Here is a 15138-nt window from a genome sequence, read left to right on the forward strand (position 1 = left end):
CCCAAACACTTACACACGCACACACACACATACACAAGAACTTTGTCAATAGCCAAAATCTTCCGCAACTCGATTGAAGAGAGTAAAACAATAAATGAAGTAATTCAGAGAAAAATCGTTTTTTTGACGAAACCCTGAAATATCACGTATGTTTTTGTTTTGTGTCTGTTCAAGACTGGTGATGACAACCAGTAATATTGTTTAAATATGTTTTGTTTTGTAAAGAAATAATATTAATATTAAATCTAACATTTTTGGAAATCTTATACTAGCATAAAATCTATTGAAGCTGGAGCTCAATGAAAGGTAAATTGAGTATCTAATGCAATAAAAAGAAGCATTTAAACACAATCATTTGTTGTAAAGTCTGTACTGTAATATAAAATATATATTCTGAAAAAACTTTTTTTTACATGAACTGCAATATTTGGTATATACATTTCAAAAAGTGATGTGTTGACCATGCACAATAGCCTATACATAAGACTCTAGGTTGTAGAGTCTACTATTTTAAGATTATTATTTTTTTGATTTGAGGAGGGTGGGGCGGGTTGGGATGTTGTTGAATGTGATGGGGTTAAGAATAATAATGATTTATAGCTTGCTATTGTGTGCTCTGTATGGAATTACCACAATTGAATAAAGTTGTTCTGATGACCTCTCCAAAGTGAGAGTGGCTTAACGTTTTCATTGACAGCTTATTTGTGTGGTACATACATGTGTATATTATCGTTACGATTTGCTTGAAAATGTCTACAAACTTTGAAAGACAGAAACCATACTCGTGACGAGGGGAGAAATCTTGCATAAAGCTATAATCAGAAACGTAATGAATAAAATATTATTTAAACCAATCTGTATGGTAAAGTATGTTAATACAGGGTCAATACTATAAAACTACGAAACGGGCAGCAGTGTGCAAACGTGATTCACATAACGTGAGGTTGATTTATTTATTTATACGAAATTCGCTCCCAAATTCGGCCGAAAAAACGCAGCAGTGTGCAACTACCTTTACAGGTTGACAATGGCCGGGTTTCCCAAAGCAATTTTAGCCCATCGTAGCTCATGCATGGTCGTAGAGACCAAGCCCCGACCGCCATGTTCCCGGGTGTACATGGGTTCGGGCAGAGCGATTTATTTAGCCCCTAAAGCTACACCATCATTCAGATTTCACAAACAAAGTGCTTAATAAAATCTCACACCTGTCTAAATACGGTACGGCATTCTATAATTACCCGTATCCTTGGTGTTCTTCAATAAGAAGCCGTTGGTGCACATGGGGAAAGCCAGGAAATACATGGGAAAACAAAAAGCGATTGGATAAAAAGGTTTCTTATTAAAGAACACAGAGGACACAGGTAATTATAGAATGTACCGCATTTAGAGGGGAGTGAGACTTTATTAAGCACTTTGTGAAATCTGAATGTTGGTGTAGTTGTAGGGGACTAATTAAGTCGCCCTGCCCAAACCCATGTAAACATGGGAACATGACGGTCGGGGGTTAGTCTCTACGACCATGCGTGAGCTACGATGGGCTAAAATCGCTTTGGGAAACCCGGCCAATGTCAATAAAGCTATTTGAAGAAGACACCCGATTGGACACTAGATGTGCTGCCATCTTTACTGTAGTGCGGACACCATTGAAATTATCCTACGTATTTGTTGGGATAGGAACATACAAGTAGAATAATTGTAGCTTTAAACACACAATCTTTCCACGAACAACAGTGATCTTCAGCAGTCATGAATTATGCTTTGGCGATATGTTTATTGAAAATACTTGCACCCTGTCACCTCAGCTAATAGGTCTGATTGATTCTCACAGCTTATGGAACACAATTAACATACTTTAGGTCACCGGTTCCCAAATAATGGGTCGGGACCCATTTGTGGGTCGTGGACACATTTTTATGGGTCCCTTTGTTTTTTGTTTCACTACATTTTGTTTTAAATTATTGTTACTTCAAAACATTAACAAAAAAGCTAAATTTCTTATGATAAAAAAGACTTATTTCATGAATAATTAATAGAAAAATCTAAGAAATACCATAAATTAGAAAACACATGTTTAAGAAGTAGTGAAAATAGCCGATCTAAAACCTCACAACGCAGTGCGAAGCGAGGCGTTGTGAGCTTGTAGATCTGCTGTTTTCACTAGTTTGGGTCCCGGGCAAACATCTATGTCTTTTGGGTCACAAGCTAAAAGGTTTGGTAACCACTGTTTTGGGTTAGTCAGAAATTCTCAATAAGATTTTCAAACAACATGAGAAAGCGCTCCTTCCTATCCATGGTCTCATTGTCTTTGGTATCGTCTTTCTCACAGCCTGCCGTCTCCTCTGTCGTCTTGTCCTGTCTTTCCAGGCAGCTTCTGTCTCGCTTCAGAGACAAACGATCCGTGGTGACGGCACATCTGTCCTTCTCCAACATGGTCCTCTCTCTCTCCATCATGGCTTTCTCTCTCTCCAGCGTGGCCTTCTCTCTCTCCACCGAGGCTCGCTCCCGGTCCAACATGGCAAACTCTCTTTCCAGCATCACCCTCTCTCTTCCCAAGACCTGCTTTTCCCTCTCCAACACCCGTCTCTCGCTCTCCACCATCACTCTTTCGCTATCTAAAAGGGCCCTCTCGCGCTCCAACTCTTGCATGGTGTCTTCCATCTCCTTGTTGCTTCCTCTCCATGCCTGCTGGTCCACCTCCTCCTCCTCCTCTCCGTTGTCTCCGTTGAGAATGACGTCAACCTCGGTCATGGTGTCCTCTCTCAAAGTGGGCGAGGCTGAAGTCGTGGTGGAGATCTGCTTCCTCTTGTAGCTTGAGGAGGAGGGTAAGAACTCTGCGTCATCGAGAGGAACAGCCTTCAGGATAGGGGCGCTGCCGTCAAGACGACCCATCATGGCATCGTCCAGCAGTGGGAAATGAGGCCATTTGTCGGGGAAGACCTCAACCCCAAGTGGAGGGTTCTTCAAATCCTAAACAAAATATAAGAGGAACAACTTTAAATGATTCCACAAGGGGACATGCAGTTGTCACCAGCAGCTGATGGCAGGATAGAGATGTTGATTAAAAGAGTGCAGAGGTTATAGGACTGAAATCTGGTGCAAGAATACTAAGATACAAACAAGATACTGAGTGAGTGATGCCAATCAGTGGTGTGTTCTACCATGATACGCTATAAACATAGTGTGACGTTTTCATAGCGAAGCCTAGCCATTCAAAAACCAATCAAGAAAGTGTATCTGATATACATCTGAAACACAGGAGGAGGGGCTTTAATAGCCTAGTCTGAGGCTAAGGCTTGTGTGGCTATAGTCATTCTTGAGGTGATAATAGCCACTGGCGAAGGAATTCACACATTATACAATAGACCTCCCTGCCACACTTCTTTAGTACAGTTTCATTGAGTGACCACGTCATGCGTGTATATACACGTGTGTGGGAGGGAATAGTTGCCATCCAAAAACATTCGATGGAATCCACTGTCTACCAAAAGACAAGGTTCTTGACTCCCTATCCAAACCAACTATAATTCCTGCCCTCAAAACACAAGTGAGTATAGTTAAATCCTTGAACACCTTAATAGTAGAGTCCCCTGACCCCCGCCTCCTCCTTCTTTGTAAATATACCTTATGATTCTACTGAACTTTATTCCAATATGATTTGCAGTAATGTATTATGGTATATGTATTACCGGTACAAATAAATTGAATACAATGGACAACAATGGAAACAATGGTTGTCCTTTTAGCATAACCTGTGACTGTATTAGGTCTGTACTGTTAATAAAGTATTCAATCAATCAAAAAGACATGCGACAGCATTGTTTTTTTTCTTAACCCTTTAAAGGCCAGCATCACAGGATCTAAGGGACAAGGTAGGCTCATATCTTAAGAAGCATTTTAGAAACCACAGTAACCCTTGTCGGTGTACCTATTTTGGGAATATCATTATATGCTGGCGTCATTTTCTAACATTTTATTTATGCATCCATTCATTTATTAAAAAAAAAGCAAAATAGCTGTTCTACATCTACAAGATCACAAAGCATGACGATGAATGCGGTGTGAGCTTGTAGACTAGCTATTTGCACTATGACGGTGAATTACAAGGCTTAAGTGGTTAATGTTTTAAAACCCAATAAAAAGTATATAAAATGTATTATGCAACTGTCAACTGCAACCAATGCAGGACATTTGGTTGCAATAGTGGTGGTTGTAGTAGTAGTAGTCTTACAGTAGTAGTGGTGGTGGTAGCAGCAGTAGTATTGGTAGCAGCAGTAGTAGTAATAATAGCCTACCTTATATTTCCTCTTCAGGTTTTCCCATTTCTTGGCTGCCTGACTATAGCTCATCTTTTTCTGCAACCCCATATGTTTTAGTAGTGTTCTGCAAGAAATAAACAATTAGTTAGTAGGCCTATAAGGTTTCCTCCAGGTGAACTCAACAGCTTTACACAGGTGTAAAGGTTTTTTAATGCAAGCAGCTAGTTGAAGCTACTCACAAATGGCACATTTTAAAAAACAGGAGGAGTAAATGAGTACACACACACACACACACACACACACACACACACACACACACAAAATAAATACATAAATAAACAATGGCTATTTTTGCTGAAATAGTTTGTAGTAGGTTATTCGTGTTCACACTATTATTTTCCAAAAACATTAAATAATTGCCTACAGTACCTCCATGCCAATGGGCAAGAATTTCTCTTTCCAGAAAAAAGGAATTTATTTGAAACTCTCAGTTTGACAAAGTCTTGAACTTCCCTCTCACTCACTGGGAGAAAAGAGAACATTAGAATTAGACCAACACACCTGGGGGAACAAGTTACAACAAGTAACAAGAACAAGAACAAGTGTGCCAAAAGGAGATTAATTTAAATGGATAAACTAAGAGATTAACATGGAACAAATACCACATACAAATACTGTACAAATGGAAATAAAAATCCATATTCATAGAATCAAGTTACATTACAATACAAACATTGAAATCTGGTGTAATATGGAACTAGGATAATACGTCATTCCTTGAAGGCCACTTGCTACGCTAGCAACCTAGTAGCAAGTAAGCCAAGTACGTCAACATGTGTCCATTCTGTCCAAAATAATGAGGTGGTCAGGACAATACTTACACTTATATGTGTAGTCCCACCCGGGGTTAATTTCATCATATGTGGTGTTGTTGGTATAAGCGTGATCGTGGTCTGCGTCTTCCATCGTTTTATTTTATTAATATTTCCTTACGTTGTCGATGAAGTGCACTTATACAAGAAAAGGCTGCTTCCTCCTTCATAGGGAGCCTCCGTTCTTCTACACTAGCTTTTAAGCAAGGCAAACGCTATGACGCTCTCTGCTGCCACCTGTAGGACTGGGGCAAGTCCATTTGAAGGTGTTGTGCATGTTTTTCTTTTTACTTTTTCTTTTTCTTTTTTTCTTTTTTTTTACTTTTTTTGTTTTACTTAAGTAAATGTAACAATACTGCAATATGGAAATACTCTGTTACAAGCAAAAGTGTGGAATTAAAAATGTACTTGAGTAAAAGTAGAAAAGTATTCGCATCAAAATGTAGACCTACATGAAGTACCAAAAGTACTCATTATGCAGAATGTCTCATTTCAAGTTTTCAAATGTATAAAAAAAAACTTTTGAAAATACCAGACTGATCTTGTAGATCAGCTATTTTCAAAATGAGAAAAATGTATAGGGTTGAAGCGGTTAATGTATGTTTTGTATTAATAATAATCAAAATCTACAAAGTAACTGGTAACAAATGTTCTCAAATAAATGTAGTGGAGTAAAAGTAGGCCTACTCAATTAAAGTACAAAATACATCAAAATGTACTTGTACTTTACACCATTTCATGCTATTGTAAATCGATCTGTGTGCTGTTTTAAGCAATTCATGATTTATGTATTCAAATCAGCACCAATTTGTACAAGTCTTCCACAATACGAACCAATTAAAAACTTGAATGGCTACATGTGAAACATATTGGTATTGTATGTGAATTGTTAGTAATCAACACTTTATCAAATATGTAGAGAGAAAAATAACATAACATGAATATAGCCTATAATTTTGGCTCGAGATTCAGATGGGTTTACTTTTTCCAGTATGTATATTCTGTTAATTAATTGCTTAGTTTTCAGTGTATTTTATCTTTAATTAAAAAAAAACATTTTTACCAATAGACTATTTGCATTTCCAACTCACACAATCAAGCTCCACTTATAAAGTGCAGAGGCACATTAATAAACCATATACACCAGACCTAAATCTGGTTGTAGGCTAGGCTGAGGATTGTAACTGATCATGGAAGAGCCTTATTTAGCTTACAAACAACATACACAATATATGGGAGATATATGAAACTACATTCTGGAGCCATCACTATACCAAGTTGGTTTGTGCCTTTTACACAGTTGTTCCACCAGAGGGCAGTAAACAAAAGGATATGCCATCATTACCAGTGAAGCAAGGGTGAATAGTTGTACTCTGGTTGTAGGCCTACTACTACAGTATCTGCCAAGAAGTCAGAGAGTGCTTGAGAATGGGTAGAAATGTGGAAATGAACTACTGTATTATGAATGAATATCACTAATAATCATTTGGTATATTCATTGAACCACACACATCAGTCCCATCAGTCCTGGATCCTGCTGCAAAACTATGACAGCTCTGTGCCTGTGGTGTTATCATTTCACAAAATGAAATATGACTATTGTAATAAAAGTCTGAATGTAAGTAGTTCTTCTTCTTGGATCTATTCCAAGTGCATGCTAAGTACATGTATAGTTCTGTATGAGTTGCATATCCTTGTAGGCCTGTTGGGCCAAGAGTTTTGGCCACACTATGTGGCTTTCTCACTCATTGGCTGGTGGCCAATGTACTGCAACTGCATAGTCAAAGCCAGAGGTTCTCAACCTGTGGGTCGGGACCCCCAGGGGGGTCCCCACATTATTTTGGGGGGTCCCCAGATGATCAACATAATGTGCAACATTGTTTTCTCACTCAACAGTGAGTGAACTAACATAAAGTGTAAGTGTATAGAGGGTATATGCACATTTCTAAAGTGACAATTTAAGGACTTTTTAATACCTCCAAAATGTCAAATTGTCAAATATTAGAGGCAGACATTTTGAAAATAGACGATCTATGCTCACAACGCCTCGCGTTGCAAGGTGTTGTGAGCATGTAGATCTGCTATTTTCACAATAGAACCGTGTCATACAAATTGTAATGCCTCAACTCTTACAGTGCACGTCAGGGTGGGGAGGGGTCCCCAGTTAAAATATGATTATTTTGGGGGGTCGCGGCCTGAAAAGGTTGAGAACCACTGGTCAAAGCTACAACACAACGCACATCCTCTGTCTTTGGTGCTGAGCCAAACTGCAACACAGCCGAATCAAGAAAAAAACAGGGGGCTCCAGTCCAACTTTATTCACTGCAGCAACCAAGCTTTTGTGTTGCAGTTGTGGATAAAGTTGGAGCATTTTTAAAGTGAGTAGCAAACCCCCTTCTTCATCCTCTTCTTCTGATGATGGTTCTTTCCACCGGGTCAATGTAATGTAAATAAATCATCTTTCCTTGCATCCAAAGAGCCTCAACATTCATTTGGTTCTTTTTTTGTTTACACTGGACTATGCCGGCCTCTTGCACGTGTCCCACTCTTTGGACCATAACTGTGTGTGTGTGTGTGTGTGTGTGTGTGTGTGTGTGTGTGTGTGTGTGTGTGTGTGTGTGTGTGTGTGTGTGTGTGTGTGTGTGTGTGTGTGTGATAACTCATGCAAAGCAACACAGGTTTAAGTGTAGCAGCACAGAGCAATGAACATCACAATTTAAATAAACATTAAAAGCCAATGGATTAAAACAGGCAAAGATGACATGAAGTCAGGTTGATCTATATCCATGTTGGGCCCTTAGAATACATCACAAAATAGAATCATATTCATATAATATCGCAGTTACATCAAGACAGCGAGTGATACAGTAGTGATGATGGCACGGCGACCACCCATTAAGCCATCACTCCCTATCATTATCACCTCAGCAATGCAGGTTTATGTTTAGCAGCACAGGTTAACAAACATCACAATTTCAACAAACTACACAATTTAATCAATCAATAGATAGGCCTATGGATCCAAACAGGCCAGGATGACACCAAAGCCAGACATAAAGGGCCTTCTGAACACGTCATCATCATAACCAGCGTCACAGTACCATCAACAGACAGACAGCATCATCCACTACAGCGAGTGGTGCAGTCAGGAAAATGACACTGCAGCGGCCAGCCGACCACCATTGACGCCATGAATCAGTGTGTGTGTGTGTGTGTGTGTGTGTGTGTGTGTGTGTGTGTGTGTGTGTGTGTGTGTGTGTGTGTCATAAATCATGCAAAGCAATGCAGGTTTAAGTGTAGCAGCACAGAGCAACAAATGTCACAATTTCAATAAACATTAAAAGCCAATGGATTAAAACAGGCAAAGATGACATAATACAGTACTACTGTATAGTGATACAGTAGTGATGATGGCCCGGCGACCACCAATTAAGCCATCACTTACCCTATCTTTAACACCTCAGCAATGCAGGTTTATGTTTAGAAGCACAGGTTAACAAAAATCACAATTTCAACAAACTACACAATTTAATCAATCAATAGATAGGCCTATGGATCCAAACAGGCCAGAATGACACCAAAGCCAGACATAAAGGGCCTTCTGAACACATCATCATAACCAGTGTCACAGTACCATCAACAGACAGACAGCATCATCCACTACGAGTGGTGCAGTCAGGAAGATGAAACAGCGGCCAGGCGACCACCATTGAAGCCATGAATCAGTGTGTGTGTGTGTGTGTGTGTGTGTGTGTGTGTGTGTGTGTGTGTGTGTGTGTGTGTGTGTGTGTGTGTGTGTGTGTGTGTGTGTGCGCGTGTGCACGTACAAGACAATAATAATAATTGACTCACTCATCAGTAGCTGAAGGCTGACTAGGTGCACTGCATCATCCTCCAGCCATTCATTGGTTAAGCATCTTGTCAAAGTCTTCAAAAGTTAGTTGTAATGTGTCCCTTCTTCATTCATGTGTGTTACATTATTACATGTCTTCTTGGTCTTCAGGCCAGCTAACTGGGCAGATACAGCTTCTCCCACACACCACAACAGCCTCCAGTCCAGTCCAGACAAGTTCAAGGCCGTGCTACAACTTTACTGTTGTAGGTTGAGTGCCTTTTAACCCTTTAAAACACACACAATTATGTATTATATATTACAGTAGGCCTATACGAGACTGTGACACTGACAGACAGGACTCAGGAATGACATGTTAATTTATCCATGACAACATTGGTTTGACGCTGGCATTCCCGCCACTATAAATGTCACTAATGCCACACTATTAGGTATCTGTAGACTGTTGTTGTATAGGTTTATGAGGCCTACAGAAGTTTGAACCTTTTAAACAGGCACAAAAAATAAATCCTACCTGAGAATGTGACAGACATGTCCCGTCTTCTTCAAGCTCCCTGGCCTTGTGGCTCCAGAGTGTCTGTCATGTCAGGGGTGAAACATTAGTCCTCCATATCAACAATATCTGACAGACGGTGAATGACTTTTTTTCTTCCATGAGTTTGAAGTGGGTTCTAGTTTGTATTAGGCCCATGTCGTCGTCCGTAAATTAGCCAAAAACGTTTGAATGTAGGCTAAGCTACTTTTCCCCCTTTTTAAAAAAAATTATCAATATGACGTGTCACAATTCAATTGACACCTGTTGCACCACCTGCACTCTGATTGCAAGGCTCGAGCAAATGTTGGAAAACGTAAACTTGCTGACGCACTATCTGCATGCTGTCAACAAATCAGTTCCTCTTAGCCTACTGACTGGCTACTCTTTTGGTTAGGCCTATTTTATTAAAGTAAAAAAAAACAGTTCACATCCCAAAAGGGTAAAAACCGCGATTTAAGGCATTGTGAAAATCATGAAGCAAGGTGAAAAGTTGACTTCCCCGCCCGCTCTTTCATTCATTCATAAATTCCCACGAAGCTGAGCAGCTGATTCTGTCTGACGTATCACCCACACCACGTGACTTGAACGACCAATGATTCAATTAAAACCACACAAACCTATTCAACGGTCTACCTGGCACCTACAATTATTATTAATAATAATAATATAATAATAGGTGATTATTATTTGTATTTTATTTTAGGCTAAATGTTTCATAATTACGAATTTGTATTGTTTTCCTACATCTTTCAAAATGTATCAATAGCCAAAGTAGGCCTATACAAAGACTGCGTTATTGGCTTTAAAGGGTTATATTCTGAAGGTAATCATAGCTGTTGTGGGGAGCTAGAAAATCAGGCGATTGAAGGAAAAAAATGTTTCCTTCAATCATTTAATGATTTTTTTTAAATTCAATTCCTACTGAAAATCAGATTATACTTTAACCCCCTGACCTTTTCAGTTTACAAGGCCTAAAGAGCTGGGCAGACCTTCCTACTGTCTCCCTGTTACTGAACAAACACTATAGCAATGATTATCAGAATATTGAGCTATGTATTACTTATTCTAACACCAACATATACCTACCTTTAAGTGGCTAGGCTAATCAATGTAGCACTCATGCATTTAAAGGTCTATAGCATCCTTAAAGGTTATCTAGATCAGCATAATGGGGTAGGGTGGGATCCTTGATTCATTTTTCTGGGTTAGGGTTAGGGTTACTTGGAGGAACAGTTTAGTTTCACCATTGAAATTCAGTTGCTTCTTATTGTTATTTTGTTTATTGGTTTCAGTAAAAAGGAGGCTCTCAGGTGCAGTATAGTGACTGGGCATGTTTTTAAATGTTTTTATTTCTCCAAAAATGATGTCTTACCAAATTCAACATAAAAAAGGCATAACAAGGGTGGGACAATTAAGGCAGAAAGAGCCTGCTGGTTGGTCAGTCAGGGACCAATCAGAAGGCTGACAAAGGGTAAATTGTATAGATCTACTATTTTCGCAGAATGATCACCCCCAGAATAGGAGTGCAGAGGTTCATTAAACATTTCTTTACATGGGCTACATTTGATGACATATTTATTGTTCTTCAATCCAAAGAGAAGCCTCTCATATTGCCCTCATATAAGATAAAGAACAAGGTAGCGCAGATATGGTAAAATAAAGCACTTATGTTAAAATAAATCTCATCACGACTATTGTATTAAACCCTTAAACTACATCAAACCTAGCGTGCCTATTCTAGGGCAAACATTAGGCAAAAATAGCAGCTCAATCTTCTGATAGAGCTTTGGTCAGCACGGCAGTATAAAGGGTTTAAGTGGTGGTTAAGCCTCTAATTCTTTATGCCACGATTGTGTAACCCATTTTCACCCAGTGCCAATTATTGTAATCCTGGGAGCTACACTCCCTCTGCCAACCTGGGGAGAGCAATGGACTGACCTCATGCTTCCTTCTATGCACGAGGAGTCCAAGCCACTTCTTTTCACCTGACAGGGGAAAGATTCCCCAGCTGGACGTAGCACGTGGAAGGAACATGTTATTCCAACCAGATCCTTTCCGTCATTTCCCCTCCATCAGACGCCCTGGCTGGCCAGAGTCAGAGACCAGGATTACAGCATGTTTTTTGTGAGGGTACCTACCCTAGGAGACATAGAGAGAGAACATGCAAACTCCGCACGAAAGACCCTTTTTGCCAACCACACTTAAGTTATGGGCACTAATGACCCAGAGAGAACACACCCCCAGCGGGAATCAAACCCAGGACCTTCTAGCTGGCGACAGCGCTACCATGCCCCTGTCATATATAGACCTCTACAGAATAAAAAGAATTGCTGATCTACAAGCTCACATCATGACACATACAATAACATTTTCCCTAATAGGCACACCAGGTTGAAAGTGGTTAAACGCCTACAATTGTTAAAAAAAATCAAACCCAAGTTTGAAGTTGAAGAGGTGGTGCATGTGTGTGCGCACATAGCAGTTAATTTCAGGGTTGTGCGTGTTCGTGTGTGCACGTGTTTGTGTGTGTACAGGCCCTACCAGTGGTCATCACCAGCAGTATTGCAGCAGCTCATGCTACGGACTAACATAGCCATACACGGATAAAGTCACTCTGACTGGACGAGCGGCTGATCTTCCAAATTATATATTGTGAAATGTGCATATAATATAAACCCAAATAAAGACCACACACTGAGAATATTAGATTGTGTATTTTTCATATATATGTACAGATTTTCACTGAACCACCTCAGATAACATCACCTTTAAAACACACATTACAAGGTTCATAGAGTCCACACTACACATTATATGACAGCAGTAGTATACAAACGACCAGAGCTCTTGTTGTATAAGAATAGGTTTTATGCTTTGGAGTCTGATCAGGATGTGTGACGCATGAAAAAATAAAGACAAATGGTAAGAAATATCCATTCTGTGATATGGATATATTCTCAAATAGGGACGCTCACAGCAGAGGGAAAACTGCATTCATCCAATAAGAAATTACTTTGGGGTCCAACGAGATAAGTAGAACTGAAGGGTGGTCCTTTAACCACTTAAACCCTATATATTTAATTGTCCGTGTCCTCCAGGGGTCTACACTAGGCTCCCTACATTTCTCCCCTCTATACAAAAATGTCTTCAAAGAAAATAGCAGATTTACTGTACGCAATGCATTGCGAGCTTATAGATCTTCTATTTTCCACAAATGTTTCCCCCCAGGATAGGACGCTAGGGTGGTGGTTTATTAGCTCTGATAGAAGGATAGAACACTATGTCACAGATGATCCCTTGCGACACAGAAGGTTTTGCTACTCACCAAAACAAAGATGGCTTTAGGGAGTTGAAAGCCTACTTTTCTTAGTGGGAACACTCAGAGCACCCACCTCAGGTATAAAATACCCTTTTTGACCAGAAAAGAAAATATTTCACCAGAAGGTCAAATCTGGTCAATGGAAATGCATGTTGTGTAGACCTGCTATCTAAGAACACATATCTGTGAAGCCTTTCGCCTAGAACATGCCCAAAATTTGGAGGTTTAAAGAGGTAAAAACAACACCCCCCAATTTAAATTTGTCTAGATAGATTTACATCTGCGTTGCTTACTAACCCATACACTGATTTACTAGGTCAGTGCAACTGGGGAAAAAAAAGAAAAAAACAGAAGGCCACTGGAGCCAATCAGATCACACTCCACATTGCCCTTGCCCACCCATAAAGATTATTGCACGCCACTCTAAGGCCTCTGTCGCTATCACAAGAACATAAAAAATACCAAAGCCCGCACAGAGCTTTTTAAATAACTATAATTATATTCTTCATAGTATATCACAGCACAGGTCCCCCCCACAAGCTGAAAGTGCTCAACTCAAAATACATAAAAGACTGCCAGTTTCTTCATTGTACACATCATTTGATGATACACAGAATGATCCATATATATATATATATATATATATATTAAAAAAAGAAAAAAATGCATTATCATAGCAAGTCAAGTGATGAGTGAGATGAATTCATAAACATTGGTCATCAAGTCATTAATACATCAGTGGAAAAGATGGATCATTCTATCTTCTGTGGTAAGTTCAGTAACATGCAACAAAAAGACAACTTCAGGACATGAAATGCTCCATGAGGGGGAGAAACATCAAAATTAGAGACTTGTTTTGTTTGTAAAACCTTTGCCGTAGAAAAGCAAACTATGTTGCCATATAAGGCACAACAGCCTAATGCCTCATAATATACTTGGTCGTATGACCGCATTTATCACCAAAACTAGGCAACCTACAAGTGATTTGGCGAGCAATGTCATAAGACAAAGTATACATATCGTCTCTGTCAGGTGGAAACCAAAACTGTTACTTTTCAGGATTCAAATTCAAAAGTAGCGGATCTACGAGCTCATAATGCATCGTTTGGAGCAGAGTTTCGAGCTTGTAGATCTGCTACTTTTGAGTGGTGCTGTAGTGTGATCAAGTAGGGCGTTAATTTACAAAAATCACAAAAAGTTTAAAATATGGAGATAGCAAAATATGCCCGACAGCGACGATATAGATATCAGGTTTAAGGTCTAAGCAGTGTGTATGGTCCTATATCTCCAGCCGTCCTTCAGAAGGTCTTGAGGAGACAGACACTGCTGTCAGACCGGCTTCACACATCCAACAACGTTCTGCATTCAAATGGATACAGTACGTCCCCGTAGCCATTCAAGTTATGTGAAATGGCTGTGTGATCCCTCCCCCTTCACAGAGAAAACAGACATAACATACAGACACAGTATTCCCAAGTGACCGGCGATTTCATTGACCAGTCGATTAAAAAATCTCCCATCTTTCACAAAGCAACTCAAAAGGTTTGTCACTTGACAGGAATGCAGGCCTCGTGTTCACAGAACTCGCTCCTTGATGAGGGCGACGTGGTGGTGAATAGTCTCACATGAGTCGCCAAACTAATAGATGGATATCTAAAGTCGATCTAACGATTTTTGACGGATATCTAACATCTATTTAATGATTAGATAGACACCTAATGTCAGGGCACAGCTATTAAAAAGTTGTTTGCCCCATTTTAAAAGAAATGTTCAAAACAATTGAATTACTTTAAAAAGTAGCCAATCTACAAGCTCACATGTTAAGCTTGTAGATGTGCTAAAGAAATCTTTATAAAAAAAAAAAATCGAAAATCTTTTTTTCACATTCGCATGCCCATAAATGGGATGCCAGGTTGAAAGTGGTTAAATAAGGAGCGCCCCTGGCCAAAAATAAAAGGTGAGACAAACATACAATATGCTTAGACCAACCAACCACATCTTTCTAGGTACAGCCCAGAAACCAGGAGACACCTTCTTATGATTCAGACCCTCCATCGCTGGAATTGAGGATTTAAGAGGGTGGATCTGACCGCGTGAGACAAGGTGGTGAAGACCAGAGGAACAATGAAGACCTAATCTCTCAAGAACAGATCAACAAAACAGAGAGGGCGCCGTTTTTCCCTTTTCTTTGACTAATCAAATCAGTCCCAAACCTGAAATAGGATCAACAGTTAACCACCAAAAGCTGATTTATACTTTGTCGTACGACCAAAGCCATTATAGGGCTGCCCCCGACTACGATT

The 15138-nt window shown here is 39.7% G+C and overlaps 1 protein-coding gene across 1 annotated transcript; it reads right to left on the minus strand.

Annotated features, from left to right (window-relative positions):
* Positions 1-2235: 2235 nt before the first annotated feature.
* LOC308308862 (uncharacterized protein) lies at positions 2236-5277 on the minus strand (the record flags this gene model as incomplete). The annotated part of the gene is made up of 4 exons (XM_080754314.1): positions 5138-5277; positions 4686-4779; positions 4293-4380; positions 2236-2967 (listed from the first exon to the last, which is right to left on the minus strand). Exons 1-4 carry the CDS (start codon positions 5220-5222, stop codon positions 2236-2238), a joined length of 999 nt encoding a protein of 332 aa, XP_080610440.1. The 5' UTR covers positions 5223-5277.
* Between the last annotated feature and the right edge of the window lie 9861 nt (positions 5278-15138).

This window comes from Nannobrachium achirus (assembly GCF_963921795.1).
Source record: "Nannobrachium achirus genome assembly, chromosome: 23".
NCBI lineage: Eukaryota > Metazoa > Chordata > Actinopteri > Myctophiformes > Myctophidae > Nannobrachium > Nannobrachium achirus.